At 41.6% G+C, this 20082-nt stretch overlaps 2 protein-coding genes across 2 annotated transcripts in view; one reads left to right on the top strand and one right to left on the bottom strand.

The window, feature by feature from the left end:
• LOC102457599 (TGF-beta receptor type-2-like) overlaps positions 1-186 on the bottom strand; it is a 77668-nt gene extending 77482 nt beyond the window's left edge. The window contains exon 1 of the mRNA XM_089779683.1: positions 47-186. The gene's annotated coding sequence lies outside the window, so the exon portion shown is untranslated. The remainder of the gene's footprint in view (positions 1-46) is intronic.
• A 129-nt stretch (positions 187-315) lies between these two features.
• Positions 316-20082, top strand: part of SNX4 (sorting nexin 4) — a 58410-nt gene continuing 38643 nt past the window's right edge. The window contains exons 1-4 of the mRNA XM_006137659.5: positions 316-582; positions 5088-5206; positions 19362-19500; positions 19584-19733. Of these exons, the coding sequence (XP_006137721.1) occupies positions 469-582; positions 5088-5206; positions 19362-19500; positions 19584-19733 (522 nt within the window). The 5' untranslated portion in view covers positions 316-468. The remainder of the gene's footprint in view (positions 583-5087; positions 5207-19361; positions 19501-19583; positions 19734-20082) is intronic.

Below are 20082 nucleotides of genomic sequence, written 5' to 3'. Positions count from 1 at the left end.
CACAGCGCGCTCAGCACGTAACAGGAGCAGCGAGCTTGTTATTTACCAGCCACGACGGCAAGGAAAGAATGAAGCGACCGGCAATGCAGAAACGACGACGGGTCCCACACACAATGCCTAGTCCTGTCAGGATCAAGCCTCAGCTCCTCCGGGCCAGCTGGATGGCGTCAGAGCAGGGATGCCCCTTGTCCTGCGCTCGGCCCACAGCCTTGCAGCGGCGAATACGAATGGGCAGCTGTGTCGGGCTCGGCGCTGCTGTCGCGGGGCCCTCCCGGGTTTAGCAGCGGGGTGACTGGGCCCCCCCCCCCCCGCCGTTGCCCCGGGCGACCGGCGGAGGCTCCGCTGCCGGGGGTTGCAGACAGGGGGAGCCGCGGCCCGAGGGCTCTCCCCGAGCCTGCGATGAGTTTGCCCGGCCTCAGCCGCCGCGGCTGAGCGCCTGCGCGGAGGGGGAGCCGAGCCCCCTTCCCAATGGAGAGGCCGGAGGGCGAGCAGCGCGGCGCTAGCGGCAGCGGCCCGGCGGGCGAGGCGGAGGCGGGCAGCGGGCCGGTGTTGGAGGAGCCCGGTAGCGGAGCGACGGACACGGTGAGGGGGCCGAGTTGGCGGCGCGGCTGGCGGCGGCCGTGCTGCGCCCCGGCCTAGGCGCCTCTGCCGAGCGCCGCGCTTTCCTGCCAGTGGCAGCCGGGCGGCGAGCGGGGCTGGGCCGGGAGAGAGGCGCTAGGCCCGGCCGGCGGGGCCCGAGTTTGAGATGCGCTGCGGCGGCAGCTGCGTGTGGCGAAGCGACAGGTGGAAAGTGCCTCCCCTAGTCACCTGTCCCGGGTGAATTCCGCTGCCCCTGCCCGGCCCCTCTGAACCCCGGCCGGTTACTTCCCCTCTGTGGCAGGCAGCCTCCTCTGCCGCCTTCCTTCCTAGGTGACTTGTGCCCCAGCCTTTGCTGAGCCTTTAACCTAACGCCAGCACCTTTGCATGGCTTCCCGCGAACGCCCCGCATACACCTCCGCCTCTGCTAAAGCACCGCTTCTCCCTAGGTCCTGTCCTTCCCCGTGGTGTACCCAGCTGATCTGTGCTTGCCGTAGATACTGCCCAGAGTAGCCGCCTTTCTCATGGGGTGATAGAAGCTAAATCTGTGTGCCTTGACTTCCTATCTATAACGTTTCATGCTTTGTTTTCCCGTCTGGTAAATGGGGATGACACCTACTTCTCAGGGGCATTTTGAGGCTAAATTCACTAGTACATATGAAGCATTTTTAGACCCTTGGAAGGTGTGGTAGAAAAGCATTGTAATAAACAGAAGTCATTTGAAATAATATTGGACTCTTTCTCAACTCCTCTGCTCACCCATTTCTTCCACTAACACTGAATTTTGATAACCAAATGTGTGTATATTCATAATTTTTTTGTTTGTTTATATACAACACATTTGTGCAAAGGCATTGGAGCTTATCACTGATGTTCTTTTAAAAAGATTTTAAACCACTTTAAAATATATTGGCATGCATCTTGTTGGCTCCTAATAAATGGCATGACTGTTTTATTGGGATAACTGTTGGGAAACAGATTCAAAATGGTGGTTTAATGACATCCTTAGTCCACTTTCATGGCTTACATAATGTATTCTGTTGGTAACTTATCAGTATTCAATCAGGAGGTGAGTTGGTGTTTATACTACAAACTTTCCACAGCTGGCCCTGTCTACATTAGAGAAACTCTTTGAAAACTGGCTGAACATACAGGGCATGGCATAAACCCATTATAGTAGACATAGGTCTATACAGCAGTCACAAAAAACATTTACTTCTATTTATATATAGACCTTTATTGCCTTGTGAGATGAGGATCTTAAAAATCTTGGCTCTTTCTAAGTAACCTTGCTTTTATGGAAACTATTAACAAATTTCATTCAAAAGGTGGAATGAAAAAGTCCTTTGAGGAGACTTGTGAACTTTGCTTGCGTGTTAAAATAACTGCTTCATTATAGACAGCAAAGTCTCAGGGTAGCAGCTACTCAGGGATATGGATAGGAATTTAAAGTTACCTCATATAGATGCATTGTGGAATTATCATCTGATTATAAATTGTTGAAAATCCTGTTTGTTCATTCTTTAGTTGCTCTTAAATATCAAACTCTTGAGGGTGGCTAATACTTTAAAAGTAGATTATGTAAGTATCGCTTCCACAAATAATATAAACTTAACATTAATAAACTTAATATTAACTTCATTCACAAGTTTAATTCTTATGCAAATGATCTGAACCAGGATATAGGATGGCTCATACACTATCTTGCACCTTTTAATGACTTAACCAACCGAACAAACAATGGAGGTTCTTAGCCTCTTATAACTATTTGAACTACCTACTCACTGTCTCCTTTTCCTTCTCCCCACTCTCCTTCCCTTATTTATTCTTGGATCTGGACTTTTTATACTCCGGGCATCTGAAGAAGTGGGTTTTGCCCATGAAAGCTCATATCACCATCTACCTGTTTTGTTGGTCTTCAAGGTGCTGCTAGACTATTTGTTGTTTTTTAAGTTTTTCCTGTTACAGACTAACTCGGTTCCCCTCTGAAGCTTTTGAATAAATAATATAGCTCTTATAATTCTAAGTGAGCAGACTAACAGAATTGTGTGTGCAGATGGGTGTGATGGGAAGGTGTGGAGTAAGAAGATTACTAATAGTAATCAGTAAAATTCACCTGGGATTGTGGAGGGCTAGCACAAGACCCTGTGTTCTTAAATCTTGTGTGGGAGCTGCACATGTAGGGTGCTGTAGGTTGCTGGCTAAGTATGGAGTGTTTACAGCACCCTACTTGTGCAGTCCCTTACATGTTGTTGAAATTGTCTTCACGTCAATTTAGACAGACCCAAAAGGACACACTGGAGATGGTCCATGTATATACACATTCACTGGCCCCAGTATTCACTGCATAGGCAGTAAACATTTGAAAATGGATTCTTCACTCTAACAGACAAGAGAATAACAAGATCCAATGGCTGGAAGTTGAAGCAAGACAAATTCAGACTAGAAATAAGGTGTACATTTTTAATTTGACAGGGGTTGTAGCAGGGGTTTTCCGTCACTGTTCATTTTTAAAATCAAGGTTGGATGTTTTTCTAACAGCTATGGTCTAGTTCAAACAGGAATTAAGTCAAGAAAGTCTGATGGCCTAACTAGACTGGATGATCACTGCCTGGTTCCTTCTGGCTTTATAATCTGTGAACAGGCACAGATGGCTTGTGGCCTCTATTTCAGCCTTATAACTTGCTCCTCATATGGATGATGAGCCAGAATTTCCAGAGCAATTCTGGAAAATTTGTGCTTCAATGTGCATGTATAATATAAGATTGCTAACAGCATTCTTTGCTGGATTTTTTTCTACATTTCCTCAAATATACTGTTTCCTTGAATATTTTATTGGTCTTATGCCATAATTTACATTCTGCTGTAATACAGGTAAATCTTACATGTATCATTCACAATATATCTTTTTAGCAACTTAAAAAAAGTCACTGATGTGAGTCTGTCATTTAAGACTTGACTGAGAGGACAACACCAAGGTCCCTCCATAAAAATTCTCTCCAAATTCAGTCATGTTGAATTTGGGCTGGGTACTGATGGTAGCACATCTTAGTTCTTGTTTAAAAATTACCTACACAAATTCAATCTGACTAATTTCCTGGTGAGTTTACATAGGGAAAATGCAGTGTCAGTAGAACAGGGCTTTTATGTTTTGTTTTAGTTTGTCTTAAACTATGTAGAATTTTGCACTACCCAACAGATGCCATGTTCTGCTTTCCTATACTGGTAATTACCTGAAAGTCTTGCACCAGTTTTAGCTCCAATGGCAGTGCAAATTTAAGCCAGCCACAATGGTTTGTATTGCTGCATTGTCTTTCTCTGCTTGTTTGTTGTAGAAATTAAACTTTTTTCCTCCCTCCAAAAGTTCAGTGATAAACCATCTTTTAATAGAGCCCTCTGCTAAAGAAAAATGTCTTTGCATTTGTGTGATGGTAAGTCTGTTTTCTGTTGACAGCTGTTGCAGCTTCCAGAATGTGAAGGTAGATCTTTATATGTGTACTGTATACCTTTCTTTCTACTGGAGAGCTGAGATTTTGTATTATTTCTAAGGTTGCTTATGGCATGAACCTTTCTCTTGAAAAATTAGAGATTGCAGGATTACATTCTAGAGTAGAGAGTAGGAGAGGTTAGTTGCTGTAATTTTTCCCCACACAGATCCAGTCACAGTACTGTTGTAAAAGTCATTTTCATAGCTCACTAGCTTCTCTTTCTACATCACATTAAACATAAATTAGTTTTCATTTTCAAGGCCCCTTTACAGCCTACCATATGCTATTGAGATGTTGCCTCCTGCCTCTGCTCTGCCATTGATGCCAACTTTTACCATCCACTTGTTAAATTTTCAAACAAGCACTTTTATGCTTTTGACCATGCTGCCCCTCATGCTTGGGAGGAGTTCCCTATAAGCATGTGCAGATCTATATTTATTGATATTATTCAATTCCTGCCTTAAAACTCTTCTTGACCATAAAGCCTACCGCTTGCCTGTGATCAGATGATGTACTGAGAGAGCTGTTAGTCACACTGACTGATATTCTCACTTATTTTCTTGGGCTTTCCCCATCTGTCTTTATCTGTCTATCTCTTTTCTTCACATTATAATCTCTTTGGGACAGGAACTATCTTTTTGCTCTATTTGTACAGTGCTGGCAGAGTGAGGTCCAGGCACAGGCTTTTAAGTGCTGTTCTGACATAAGTAATAAAATCATTCTTGGAGTTATACTGGGTAAAGCAAATAAAATTACTATTTGTCTCTTTACTGAAGAGTAAGAGTGGAAATTCTACATGTAAGGCAAGGAAGAAAGTCATGAAAATGTTTTTTTGAAGATTTACACATATGCTTAACTTTATTCATTATCAGTAGTACAGTACTGCTTACAGCATGTTTAGCATGAGAGTAAAGTCTCTGCAAGTTTGAAGCCTTACTACCTAAATTGTAGTGATGAGGGATCGGAGGAAGGAATTGATACATAAATTTTTGTATGTGATTGGTGTGACACTTTTCTTTAAAGACAATGGAGGATTGTTTATCGAAGAAAATAGAGATCACGGTCTCAGAAGCCGAAAAACGGACTGGAAGAAATGCCATGAACATTCAAGAAACCTACACTGCTTACCTCATTGAGACAAGGTGGGTAATAACTAAAATGAAAGTAGGCTAGTAGAAGAGCTATCTTTTAGAAAAAAATAGAATAGCATTATTTCTTTAAAACTTCTGTTTCAAGATCAAGTGCAGTTATAGTGAGAAATTTGGGTTAGTTTCTGCTTTCAATTAAGCAATATTGATTTATATTGAAATAGTACAACTCATGGGAAAATGTGACAGGTGACAAAGGGTAGAGAAACTCTGGATGAGCTGGATCCATATTGTAGGTAAGTGTTCATCCTGGTATTTCTGAAAGGTGCATCTGAAAGATTTTTTGACAGTGTTTAATTGCACATCCTTCCTTGATGCATGCTTGATTCTCTGAGGCTAGGTATACGCTACTTGCTTCTTGTGCAAGAGTTTTTGCACAGAAACTTCTTCCGCAAGAGCACGTCCACACCTAAGAGCACATCGCAAAAGTGATGTGCTTTTGCACAAAAGAGCATCCACAATGCATGGACACTCTTGTGCAAGAAAGCTCTGATGGCCATTCACAGAACGGCTATCAGAGCACCTCTGCTTTTTTCCCATAGGAGTTTCTTGTGCAAATAACCCCTCTGGAGAGTCCACACTTGCCTTTTTGCACAAGAATTCTTGCGCAAAAGGGAGTTAATGCCTCATAAAAGGAGGTTTACTATGGCAGAAAAAACCCTCTGTTCTGCTGTTTTACTCTTGATTTTCTTGCGCAAAAGTGCATTTGAGGTGTGGACGCTCCACAGGTTTTTGCGCAAAAACAGCTGGTTTTGTGCAAAAACCTTGCAGTGTAGATGTAGCCTGAGTGAAATGTGCTTGCTCAGAATGTATATTGTACCAGAAAATAATTATTTGACTTATTTGGCATATAGGAAAACAAGGGGACTTAATATTTTGAATTGTGCTAGTTAAGTCAAAGCTCACAGCATTTAGCTGTTTACTGAATTTCTTTTTTTACTCTGGTACTGACTAAACCAAATTAATGTTTTCTTCAGTGACTTACTTTTAAAGTAAGTATTTAATTAACCTACTCCTCTTACCAAGTACCAATTAGGGTGTACTTTTGTTGTTTGTTTTAATTGAAAATAGTCTTTAGTGGTTAAATGGTTTTCTAGATCAAGTGCTAGTAATTGCATGTGTTATGCAGACATGGCAAACGTGTCTCTGTATTATGAAGACATAGCAATTTTAAAAGTTCGAGTAGTAGTGAACAATTGTGAAATAAAAACAGATCAGACTTTTTCACAAGATAGCTTTCCACCTGTCAAACAGGTACCTTTACATGCTTTGGAAAGCCCTTTATTCCCTAAGTTGGGGTGGCCAACCCACAGCTCGTGAGCCACATGCAGCTCTTCTCCCCCAAAAGTGAGGCTTGTGAAGCTGCTTCTGCGTCCCTTCCCCCCTTGTGCTCACTGAGGCGATGATTCAAAATGGCCTGATATGGCCAAAAAGCCTAAGCTAGCTTGCTTAAAGGGGCAGTCTCTTTTCTCTCTCTCCCCCCCCTCTCCCCTCCCCCCCCGGACAATTCTGGTGTGGCTCTGTGCATTTTTTCTGCCACTGTTTCGGCTCTTTGTTAAATGGGTTGGCCACCCCTGCCCTAAGTGGTCCTATCAGTGGAGATTACTGCTATTCAGAAAAGTAAGAGGGAACAGAACAGGTAATCATCAAATGATTCCACCCCATCACCAATTCCCAGCCTCTGACAAACAGAAGCTTGGGATACCATGCCTACCCATCCTGGCTAATAAGCATTTATCTACTTCTTTTTTTGAACCCTGTTCAAATCCTGGTCTTCACAACATCCTCTGGCAAGGAGTTCCACAGGTTGGCTGTGCGTTGTGTGAAGAAGTACTTCCTTTTGTTTGTTTTAAACATGCTACCTATTAATTTCATGTTGTGTCCCCTAGTTCTTATGTTATGGGAACAAGTAAATAACTTTTCCTTATTTACTTTCTCCTCACCAGTTGTGATTTTTATAGACCTATCATATAGACCCTTAGTCGCCTCTTCTCTAAACTGAAAAGTCCCAGTCTTTTTAATCTCTCTTTATATGGCAGCTGTTCCAAACCCCTAATCATTTTTTCCCCTATTTTGAACTTTTTCTAATGCTAAGATATCTTTTTTGAGATGAGGCAGTATTCAGGATGTGGGTGTATCATGGATTTATACAAAGGGAATAAGGTATTCTTTGCCTTATTCTCTGTCCTTTAAAAATTATTCCTAACATTGTTTGCTTTTTTGACTGTTGTTGTGCATTGAGTGGATGTTTTCAGAGAATTCTCCACAATGACTCCAAGATATCTCTCTTAAGTGGTAATGCTAATTTAGTCGCCAGCGTTTTCTATGTATAAATTGGGTGTATGTTTTACAATATGCATTACTTTGCATTTATCAACATTAAAATGTTGTTGCCCAGTTGCCTAATTTTGCAAGATCCTTTTGAAGCTGTTCACTACTTGCTTTTGTCTTAACTATCAGTTAAGTATCATCTGCAAATTTTGCCACCTCACCACCTTTTATGTATATATTGAATAGAACTGGTCACAGCACAGACCCCTGGAGGACACTAGTTATCACTCTTCATTCTGGAAACCCACCATTTGTTCCTACCCTTTGTTTCCTATCTTTTAATCATTTATCAGTCCATGAGAGGACCTTCCCTCTTATCCCAGAACAGCTTAATTTGCTTAAGAGCCTTTGTGAAGGACCTTGTCAAAGACTCTCTTGAAATCTGAGCTGCCCCTCACTAGCTCCTGTGCCTGGGGCTGATGGCTGTGATGTTGCATGTGGGGCCACCGGCTGGGTAGAACCCCTGGGCGCGGGGCTGGTGGCAAGGCAGACCCAGTAGTCAGTGTTCCTGAATTCTAGTTTTGCATCTAGGAAGAATGTAGTATTGTAGTTAGGCAGGATAGCTGAGTACCTATGTGTGTGGCATTCAGTAAGAAAGCTAGTGTGATAGCATGACTGTGACTCACATTTTGTTTCTAGTTCTGTAGAAGTGATCTTGCAAGCTCTTAGCTAATTATTTGTAAAATGGGAGAAAGTGATACTTGCTTCCCCCTAAGGTCAGATATCAGAGGCATTGCTTAACTGTAAGGGTTTTAAAGTACATATAAATACAGATAGCAGATGGTGGAGAAGTGAATCCATAACCTGTGGCTCATAGCTCAGTGCTCTTTCCCCTACACCAGAGTATTATGGGGACGAGGAGGGGTCTCTGCCTTCTCTATGAAATATAAAGTTACACAATTCTGTATTGTTTCATGGGGGCAGTATAGTACGTCAAAACTGATAAAGTTTTTTAGGTTTCATTGTGAAGGCATGTCTCCAGATAAGTATGATGTAACCTAAAAAGATAGTAGAATGCAGGCTTTACTAAAAACAAAAATCCCACAAAGTGTGCATCTCTCCATTAGGCAGGATGATTGTTCATGTTATATAGTAAGAATATCAGCTAAATCTAAGATAATACTAACCTAAACTTGGTACATTTATTTCTCTGTGTCCCCGTCCGTCCCCCCCACTCTCCCAAGTATCCATCCACTGCTGAGGCACAGGTTCAGATTCAATCCATATGGTGACTTGATGCTTGTCTTAAAAGTTATTCGGGGATTTAGGGAGATGAACACTTCTAATCGTGGTGGTTGCGGTTGTTTTCCTGACAGTTGGTGATTCTTGGGATGCAAAGGTGTTTTTTGCTAACAAAACTACTTGGTATCAGTATATTTTGGCACACTACTGAACAAGTTACTCATCATAATATCAGACACCTTTGCTAATGGTTCTTTGTCTGTTTGTCAAGAGAGCCCAATATAAAGATCGGTTTTTGGAGAGGTAGGGAAGGAAGGACTGTATGAAAGAGGATTATTGGTTTTACAAGGAAATACAGCTGATACGTTTCCTTTCTCATTTAAGATTCTTGCAGTAATTTCCCTTATGTTAAGAACTGTTTAATGGGTCATTTCAGATCATTAGTTTAAATAACAAATGGGAAGAAGTTAAGTAGAGGAGCTAAATTTTTCACATTGGCACTTTGAATTAAGGTAAAGGAATGTGGCTTTTAGAGTAACATAATCTCCTAATCGCTTATGATAACATCAATTATGAAGGTAAAAGTTGAAGGTTTTAATTTTTTGTCATTTAATTTTTTCCAGGCAGGTTGGTTCAGCCAATGAATAAAGTATATTGTCAGAACTGTACTTCGAGGGAAAACATATGGTTTTTCTTTCTGAACATTGTACAAGCATTATATTGTATTTTTAAAACCAAAACAAATTGAAAATTTTGATTGAATGTCAACAAGTGATTATGATCTTAATTGAAGCTGGGTCTACAATACTTGCATTTTATTATGGAGTTCATAATGTGGCCTCAAAATTAGATGGTAAGGAAGGTATTAAGTGTAATGAGTACCTCTGTGAATTTCCACTTCCTTTTTAAATGAGTTCCTTGAGAAAAGGATTTTTGTAATCAGTGACATTTTATGGCTTCATAATGTAGCCAGGTGAAGATGTATTTTATAAGATTAAAAAATGCTTTCTCCCATTTTGCCTGCTTCTCACAAATCCATCCCCACAAAATTCCAGGCTCTCAAGGACACCTTATTGAAAGTCAGTTCTGTGGATGAAAGTTTACAGTCAAAATGAGTGTGTTTTTGCTCATCACAGCTCTGCAAAAAGATTTGCTCTTACTTTCCCTGTCTTATCATGCTCAAATTCTCCAGTCGTGTGTGTTTTCCAGGATGAATATCATTCATATCTTCTTAGACTATCAAAAACTTTGGGGGAAAAGTTGAGGTGGTATTTTTTTCTTTTAACTATTCACTGTAGCAAAGAATATTTTGAACTAAAATGGCTGAAAATGTCAGTTAAGGAGTTATTCAGCTAACTTTAATAATGGCTCTAAAGCATAATAGGCTTAAGAAACATAAATCTTGTAGAATAGTAATAGAGATGTAGCCGTGTTAGTCTGGTCTTGCTGAAACAAAAGACAGGACTATGTAGCACTTTAAAGACTAACGAGATGGTTTAGTAGGTGATGAGCTTTCATGGGCCAGACCCACTTCCTCAGATCAAATTGTGGAAGAAAATTAGCATGACCATATATACCGAAGGGATACAATCAGAAAAAGTGAATACACATAAAATTAACAAATCAGATTTTAGAACAGAGGGCGGGTTGAGGGGGAGGTTAGTGTCTATGAGGTAATGATATTAAGGGTGATAATTGGGGACGCTGTCTTTGTAATGGGTAAGGTAGTTAGGATCTTTGTTAAGGCCAATTCGTAAAGTGTCAAATGTAAGCATGAATGATAGTTCTAAGGTTTCCCTTTGTAGTCTGGTGTTAGTCTCTTTGGAGTAATATACATGTAGTCAGGTCATTGAGACCATGCCCAGTCTGATTGAAATGGCAAGAAACTGTTTTTTCTTTGTGAAACTGTCTGATATCTGATTTGTGGGCATTAATTCTTTGGCGAAGTGTCTGAGAAGTTTGTCCAATATACGTAGTAGACGGAAACTGTTGGCACATGATGGCATAAATTATATTTCTGGATGAACAGGAATATGTGTTCTTGATCTTGTAACTGACGTGGTTAGGTCCAGTAATGGTGTCAGCAGAGTAAATATGTGGACAAAGCTGGCAATGGGGTTTGTTGCAAGGGGAAGTTCCAGGGTTGGTATTAGTGTGGTATGTCCCGTGGTTGTTGGTAAGAATCATCCTAAGGTTAGGTGGTTGTCTATAGAATACTATGGGTCTATCTCCCAGAGCCTTTCAGAATGTAGTATCCTGTTCCAGTATAGGTTGTAGTTTATTGATAATGTGTTGGATGGGTTTAAGTTGGGGGCTATAGTTGATAAGTGGTGTTCTATTGTTGGTTTTCTTGGGTCTGTGTTGAAGTAGATGGTTTTTGGGTATTCGTCTGGCTCTTTCAATTTGTTTTTTTTATTTCCCCGGGTGGGTAATTGAGGTTTACAAAGGCTTGGTAGAGATCCTGAAGTTTCTGGTCTCTGTTAGAGGGATTAGAGCAGATGCGGTTGTATCTAAGGGCTTGGCTATATACAATGGATCGTATGGTGTGTTCTGGATGGGAGCTGTAGGCATGTAGGTAACTGTATGAGTCAGTGGGTTTTCTGTAGAGTGGTGTCTAATTTACCATTGGTGACTTGTACTGTGGAGTCCAGGAAATGGATCTCTTGTGTTGAATGGTCCAGGCTCAGATTGATGGTGGGGTGTAGATTGTTAAAGTCTCTGTGGAATGCATCCAGTGTTTCTTGGCCATGGGTCCAGATCATAAAGATTTCATCGATGTAGCATAAGTAAAGGGGACGGGATCTGAGGAAACGTTGTTCTAAGTCAGCCATAAAGATGTTAGCGTACTGTGGGGCCATGCAGGTACCCATGGCTGTGCCGCTGATCTGGAGGTATAAGAGTAGAGGTAGGTCTACTCGGGACCAAATCCACACAGAAACACCTTCTGAACCCCAACCAAGGTTGTTCTGTCTGCTTCCCAAAATCCATAAATCTGGACACTCTGGATGTCCTGTCATTTCAAGTATCGGCACGCTCACTACTGGATTATCCAGCTATGTAGACTCTCTTCTCAAACCCTATGCAACCTACATTCCCAGCTATCTCCAAGATACTACTGACTTCCCGAAAAAACTACAAAACATCGATAACCTCCCTGATAACACCATCCTTGCTACCATGGATGTAGAAGCTCTCTACACCAACATCCCACATGAAGATGGATTACAAGCAGTTAGAAACAGTATCCCAGAGGATACCACTGCTAGTCTGGTAGTAGACCTATGTAACTTTGTTCTCACCCACAATTATTTCCAGTGTGGGGGCAACTTATACCTCCAGATCAGCGGCACAGCCATGGGTATGGGCATTAGTGTGGGGAAAGTGTACTCAGTGACCCTAGTGCATGATATTACAAGTAGCTATTCTCAGCTTGAAATTATTTTCTGTGTGGTGGTTGGTTCCCTGCCTTAGTCTTTTCCCAACCCTCTCACTTATAGTTCCTCATTTCCAAGTTTGATTTCCCTCTGTCCACTCTGTTCCTCTCCCCTCCTCCCGTTTTTCATTGCCTCTTAAACTAAAAGGAAAGGGAACTAACCTGATGTGTGTCATTCATACTAATCATATTCTCTTGTCAGCAGACTGCGGTCCTTAATATGAGAGTATTCAGGTATTATAGTGATTTGTGCCATTTTTTTTTTTGTCAATGCCTAGACAGGGTATGACATGGGTAAAATTATACTGATCCCGTTTGATGTCTTGAGTCTTAAGTCAATATTAGTATAGTGAATGAGTATCCTGGAAAAAAAAGCTTTAAAGAAAGTCAAAGTACTGTCCTATTTAAGAGAAGGTATACAGGCAGTCCCCGACTTACGCGGATCCGACTTATGTCGGATCCGCACTTACGAACAGGGCTTTCTCGCCCCGGAGCTCGCAGGCAGCGGTCCGCCACCTCGACCTCCGGGGCGAGAAAAGCTGCTCCCGGTGCCCCTGGTCTGCTGGGACCATCTCCAGCAGACCAGAGGCACCGGGAACAAAGCTGCAGCTGCGGCGGGTCCTGCGCCAGAGCAAAGCCTCAGAGGTGCGGCACCCCGCTGCTGCGGCTTTGCTCCCCGTGTGCCTGGTCTGCTGGGGGGAGGGGTGCAGCTAGTATGCCCCCCCCTCCCAGCAGACCAGGCTTTTGTTGTGGACCCTGGGGCAGAGCAGCTGGGGCGCTGCCGGTTGGTCCCGCAGCGCCGCTCTGGGCACTACTGGACCAACCCGGCAGCACCCCAGCTGCTCTGCCCCAGGCGTCCTGATTCAGCCGCTGCTGGTCAGTTTCAGCAGCGGCTGAATCAGGACGCCTGGGGCAGAGCAGCTGGGGTGCTGCTGAGTTGGTCCAGTAGTACCGAGGAGCGGCGCTACTGGAGCAACCCAGCAGCACCCCAGCTGCTCTGCCCCAGGCGTCCCCAAGTCAGCCGCTGCTGAAACTGACCAGCGCTGACTACAGGAAGCCCGAGGCACAGTTGCTCTGCCCCGGGCTTCCTGGAATCAGCTGCTGATCAGTTTCAGCTGACTTGGGGTTCTTAAGTTGAATCTGTACGTAAGTCAGAACTGGCGGTCAGTTTCAGCAGCGGCTGAATCTGGACGCCAGTTCCGACTTACATACAGATTCAACTTAAGAACAAACCTACAGTCCCTATCTTGTACGTAACCCGGGGACTGCCTGTACAGTATTGGCAGTCTCAGGCATTCAAAAATCATGAGTCACGTCTCAAAAATCATTTAATATTTTTATAATAAGTTCTGGGTATATTGTCTTTGCCTTCTGCTATGAGTATTTGGATCACTGTTGGGTCATCTTTTCTTTAACCCTGGGCAAGGGACTTTTAAAAAATAATGTTGAGACTTGACTGCAGGAGCTGTGGTTTTAAGAAAAACACCAAATATTGAGATGCATAATAAAATTGTGAGAGTTGGCCACACTGGATGTAACAGGGCTTTAGAGCATGCTGCTTTTTCAGCCTTCTAAGTCTATTAATTATTTAAGGACAGATCCAGACATGGAAGGCAAATTCCTTAACTTTATGTTAAGGAATGATGAGGAGCCATACTCAGGTTGAGCTGTATGTAGCCTTTATAAATGTAGTATTAACAAAGCCTGGATGATTTTCTAGTATCTCTGTGAGGAAATATATTTTTAAACAATATAAAAGCATATTTATGGTTCATTTTGGAAAGAGATCAGCAGTGTTTGCAGCTGAAGACTACTGCTATCCAGAGTAAACCTTGAAAGGTGCAGCTTGGTGTGCAGATTTGTCAGTGCTGACTCACTGATGCTTTTGATCTTGGTCTGGTGACATCTTGCTTATTTGAAAAGTGGAGATGTAAACCCAGGTCTTAAATAGCACTGAAAGTTTATTGAATTTATATATAAAAAATGATTTTTATGGTATGGATTTTGTTTGAGTTGCAGTGAAACGGTCACTGATTAGCTTCCTAAAGGTGAAAAGTTATCGGTTTATGCTGTCTAACTCATCTACACAGCAATGTAGGCTGTGAAATGATTTAGTGAGGGGTGGGAGGACAATTGCAGTCAGCAGGACCTCTTCCTAAAGGGCTAGTGTTGTCAAAAAAGTAAAACAAAATGATGTTTGCTGTTAACAAAAGTACTTGGTGTTTAACTTCTTTGTTACTTGACTCTTTTCCTGCACCTAAAGAAAAAAAAAAATCCTGAAGACATTCTGTCTCACAAATAGTCACCTGTGAAAGAAAGCAGGTAATATTTTTTTATCCCCCATCATAAGCAGAAATTTATAAATAAGAAAGAAGTTAAGTTTTGTCTAATTTGAAAAATTACTACTACTACTAAATGTTCAAAGATCATCTGAGACGGTGTAAATTTGACTGCATTTTGAATTAATATCATTTGTATTCTTCAGGAATTCATCCAAGATTGTTACCTTTTGGCCTTAAAAACAACTTGATAATTTTAAAAAGAACTTTTGCTCTCTTAGTGTATTTAAGTTGTAGAGGAGCTTGGGTCCTTTAAGCAGTATTTTGCCCTCTGGAGCCCTTAAAGCAGTAAACATAAAAAAACATTGTCTTGTGCATACATATTTTTTTATAACTTTTTATTCTGAGACCCAGTGAATTCACTCCCAAAAGATTGAACATATGTGTCATCTGTTATTAGAGACAGTATAATTTTAAAAATATCCCAATATTTCAATGAAGATCAAACATTGCTTGACTAGAAAAACTTGAACAGTAGCGGGAAGATATAGGAAAAAAAAAGAAAGAGGGTGGACCACAGTCTTATAATATAAACCACCCTCTGTAACAGAGATGTCCTGTTATCAGACCAAGAGAGAACTTACTGCAGGAATCTGTACCCACTTCCCCCTTAGTCAGATGATGGTTGATCTACTCCACTTAAATGTGGCCTTCTGGTTCCAGGCACTTTTCCGTATAGTCTTTTGGCAGTTTCCTCTTCCCTCTCCATCATGGCTTACAATAAAGTTGCATCTCATTGGTGGCAGTGTTGCTTGAGTGACAGAGCTGTTGTGACAGTATCATTGGAGGAGGCCACAGTTTGTAGTTGAAGTGATCTTCAGCTTTAAAAGCATGTAAGCTGATGTGTTTAAATATTGGAATACTTAACATTGTTTTAAATGCAGATGACCAAATCCTGAACTCCCTACTGAGGGTCATCAATGGGGAATTACTTGCTGAATTCTACTGGAAGTTATTACTCCATAAAAAGCTCAGGAATGATCCCTAAAGTTTTTCTGTTGTAAGTCAGTTTCTCTATATTGCAGTAGTACTGATTTAATTCTTTTAGTTATTGGTTTACACACTGTCACTTTTTTGTCACCAGCAATGCCATTGATACTAATTATAATTATGCTCTTCCCCCACTCCCAAGGAAAAACTACCTTGCAACTTCCAAGAAATGAGAAATGTTTGCTGTGAATTCTGAGTACTGCACTGCCTTTCATACCTGTATTGCTAGAGGCTGGGCTCATGCATAAATTGAGTACAACTGATTATGCCTTAACCCTGGTCTATGCTACACAGGTCAGCGTAAGGCAGCTGACGTTGACCTGTGTCATTGTACAAACTACAGACTTATTCCTACAAATGTAAGTGTCTTGTTACAGTAACATTATAATTCTACCTCTTTATGAAGCGTAGGGCTCATGTCAGTGTGCTTTTTCCAACATAACATAATGTTCTTTTTTTTTGAGCTATCCTATTAACATCTGCAGGATTGTTTTCATTAATCACTGGGCGATTAGTACCAATTCTGGGAGACTCCAGGCCAATCTTGAAGAGCAGGCAACCCTATGCACCGTTGACCAAAGTAGGGCAGCATGGATGTGAACCCCACATTGATTACTGTGGTAGGTGAAAGACAGCATAGTTGAAGTTGACTCATATTTTGAGTGTAGGCCATGAAGGGGGGAGGGGCCTCGAGTGGAAGGGGTGGGGCCAGGATACTTCCGGGTTTCCCACCCTCAGACCATGATTGGCCAGGAGGTGGGGGAGCACCTTTGCCCGCTCCCCCTTCAGCCTAGGTGCCCATGACCCTGGCTGGGAGGAGACTTTCCATGCTTCCCGGGCCCCAGGTTTATCAGGACCTGGGGGCGGGGGAGCGCGCGAAGTCTCCTTCCGCCCAGCCAGGAGTGCATGTCACTTCTAAGTGCTCCTTGCTGAGCATGGTCAGAGTGGAGGAAACTTTGCACACGCTCAAGCCCTGATTGGCCTGGAGGTGGGGAAGCATGTGAAGCCTCCTCCCGCCATGCCAGGAGCACCTGGGCTGTGTCTAGACTGCATCCCTTTTCCGTAAAAGGGATGCAAATTAGACACATCGCAATTGCAAATGAAGCGGGGATTTAAATCCCCCCCCCCTAAAAAAAGGGGGGATTTAAATCCCCTAAAAAAAAGAAGGGATCTTTCGGAAAAGGCTTTATTTTCCGAAAGATCCCCGTCTAGACTGGCGCTTTTTTCCAGCAAAGCTCCGAGCCGGAAAAAAGCGGCAGCCATGTTTATGCAAATGAAGCGGGGGGGATTTAAATCCCCACTTCATTTGCAATTGCGATGTGTCTAATTTGCATCCCTTTTACGGAAAAGGGATGCAGTCTAGACACAGCCCTGGTGTTTCCAAGCACCGCATGCTCCCCCTGTCCCCAGGCTCTAATTGGGGCAGGAGAGCGGCAGGACTCTGTGGGCCAGATCCACCCACTTGGCAGGCTGGATCCAGCCCGCGGAGGCTGTTTTGCCCACCCTGGCATAGACCTTAGAGTGGAGATGGATTCTGATGCTGTGGCAATGTTATTGGATAAAGCTGCAGTTTGATTTAGATCGGTTTTATAAAACTGGTGTCTGTTAGCAATTTGATTGTTTTCTGGCTTAGGTAGTGCTCATCTAGTTTTGTTTGCAATCAGCGGCAGTTTTGTGTGTCGGAATGTTTATGAATTAGTATCTTATTGTTTTGTGTTTCCTGTGGAAATCATGTGTGTGATTTCAATTATTTGAAGTAAAGCTTTAAGCATCCTGATTAAAAACATACTTTGCCCACAGGAGGGAAGGAAGTAGTGATAGTGGAGACTCTGTTGTTTAAAGTCCATTTATTTAATACACTGTTAAATCATTAATATGATGCAGAGTGAAACAACAATACTGAACAAGGATTTTGCGGTGGTTATATTTATAATGGCGATGTCTTTTTCAGAGTTCAAATGTTGATCATGTAGAGTTACTGTCTTAATGTACTAAATAGTTTTCGTAAGTTGATTGGAATTTAACCTTGTAACTTAGAATTTTGTGTTTGAAAAAAATCAGATAATGTTTTCTTAGTTCTTTAGATGCCTTTAAAAAACTTCTGTACAGCTAGAAATAATGGATAGAAACAGGTTCAAACTTGACATTGTACAGCTTTAAATCTGCTGGAAAAAACAGTGCACTGTGCTGCTGAATATCATTTAGTTCTTACAGCTGGTAATCCCATGGCAGAGTTAATAGTATTTGCTGTAAGTTTATACCAGCAGTCCCAGAATGCATTTACTACTGCTTAGAAAAATTAAATTTGGTCACTTAATAAAAAAGCAGTGATATTTTTAAGTCTACTATAGGTCTGCACATTTTGAGGGCACTGTTTTCTCTCTGCATGTCTCACTAGATGGTGAGCAATATATCAGCAATATTTTCCGGTTATATTCTAACATGTACTGTTGCATAAGGACAGAATTTCCTGTGTGTGTTGGAGGGAGTAAATATAGTGCATAATTTTTTTATTATAAATATGTGTATATATTGTTTTTCATCCCGAAGGATCCCAGAATGCTTTACAATCTGTAGCAATACAGAAATTCTTTAAACTCAATTGAAATACAGTCGCTTTTGGGACTGAACAAGTCAGCTGTGTGAAAGTGCATGACAGCACAGTAAAACAATTTTATCACAGGAAGTAAATTAAATATATAGAATATATTACCAATTAAATATATATGTAGCATATAATTACACTGAAATTAGCAAAGTGTACAAATGTAAAGACATGGAATCCTGAATAACCTCTAGTAGTAAAGATTTCAGGTTTATATTTTCTAAATAATTAGCATTTTTAATGGCACAATGTCTTCTTACTATATTGACTCAAAGAGAATGCTAGGGAGTCACCAACAGTACTTGCTACAACATTCAGGGTTTTTCATCCATATCTGCACTTTCTTTCCATGCTGCTTTTTACATGCATGGAACACTCCTCAGAATCATTTAGAAGGCCACTACTCTTTCCACATTTAAATCCCATCTGAGGATGCTCTTCTACCATGCAGCTGTCAGAAAGCTAACTGACTAATAATAGCAAAAGCTGAGGGGCAGTTGGGATATATTAGATATTTAATTAAAATAACAATACAGCATTTTCAGGGTGGAGGGGAGAAGAGTTGTATTAACAAACATTAATTGCTCTGACCACTTTACTTGTTGCACCTGATTGTCTTACCTTTAGCTGTTTTTTTTTTTTTGGAGGGTGGGGGGTGGCTTAGGGATTTTTTTTGTATTGTATACTCTTAAATCCTTTGAATATGGAAGACACCATCTTGAAGTCTCAAGGCTCAATCCTGCAAGGTGCTAAATGAAGTTCTGAGGGGCCTTGGACTCCCTCTTCCGTCCCAAAGTCAGTGGGACTCAAAAGCTAGCAGATCCTTAGAGGATTGAACCCACAGTCCTTACTTGCTGTGATTAATGACTTCACTCGCTTGAGCACAGATGCTCATGTGCATAACTGTTTGGTGAATGGGCCCTAACTAACTAGCTGCAGAGTGAAGAGAAATGCAAAAAGTAAACAAACAGGAGGAAAAGGGGTGGCGGAGGGAGAGGGAATCTTAAATCTTCCAGTTACTGGTAAATGTAGAAATCTTGGGGGATCCTTTATCAGTAAAAGGATTAAAAGAAGGTTCAGGTAGCTTTGTGAAATAACTTGGTGTCCTTTTTTAAAAAAAATAATCTTAAGTACGGAAGTATGTGGAATAATGTTAAATTATTACAGTAATCACAAGTGGGGTGTTGCTATTTGTCTGAATTGTTACACTTGTACTGATCATCTTGGACAAGTATCAGTAATGCTGTGTTTGGGTATTTTATTTTTCAGAGCTGTTGAGTCACAGACTGAAGGACAATGCTCCCCACCAGACTCACTTTGGAGGCGATACAGTGAATTTGAGTTGCTGAGGAATTATTTGTTAGTTAACTATCCACATATTGTTGTTCCACCTTTGCCAGAAAAAAGGGTAAAAAAGTTGAAATTTCAGCTCACTTTGCTTTACATGTAGCATTGAATTTAGCTGCTTTTAACTTTATTCTGTTCACACAGGCTGAGTTTGTTTGGCATAAGTTATCAGCAGATAATATGGATCCAGACTTTGTGGAGAGACGAAGGATTGGTTTGGAAAACTTTCTAGTACGTGTGGCTTCACATCCCATCATTTGCCAGGACAACATTTTTTATTCCTTTTTAACACAGGTATTATAAAAAGGTGTTCTTTGTTGCTAAGTCCTTCCCTCCACTTCTACTTTATTCAGCTTTTAAATATTAAGCACTGAACTTTTCTTCAGTGACTTATAAACTATTGCCTGCTCTACATCTGCATTAGGGATGCTAAATTGTGGATAATTGACTAATCAAATAGTCGGTGCATTTTGTATCCACTATTTGACTATTCGTCAGGGCATCTCTGCCTTTGAAGTGTAGAAACAGCCCTAGGGCTGTTGCTACACTTTAAAGGTGAAGCACCATGTGGAACCCTGGGTTAGGTGGGGACTCCCCAGCTGACCCCAGGCTCTGTACGGCGCTGCCACTTTGAAATGCTGCC

The sequence above is a fragment of the Pelodiscus sinensis genome, chromosome 7, assembly GCF_052426305.1.
Source record: "Pelodiscus sinensis isolate ZL-2025 chromosome 7, ASM5242630v1, whole genome shotgun sequence".
In the NCBI taxonomy this organism is placed as follows: Eukaryota; Metazoa; Chordata; order Testudines; family Trionychidae; genus Pelodiscus; species Pelodiscus sinensis.
The sequence above is the reverse complement of the archived record's forward strand: the minus strand, read 5'-3'. Positions and strand labels throughout refer to the sequence as shown.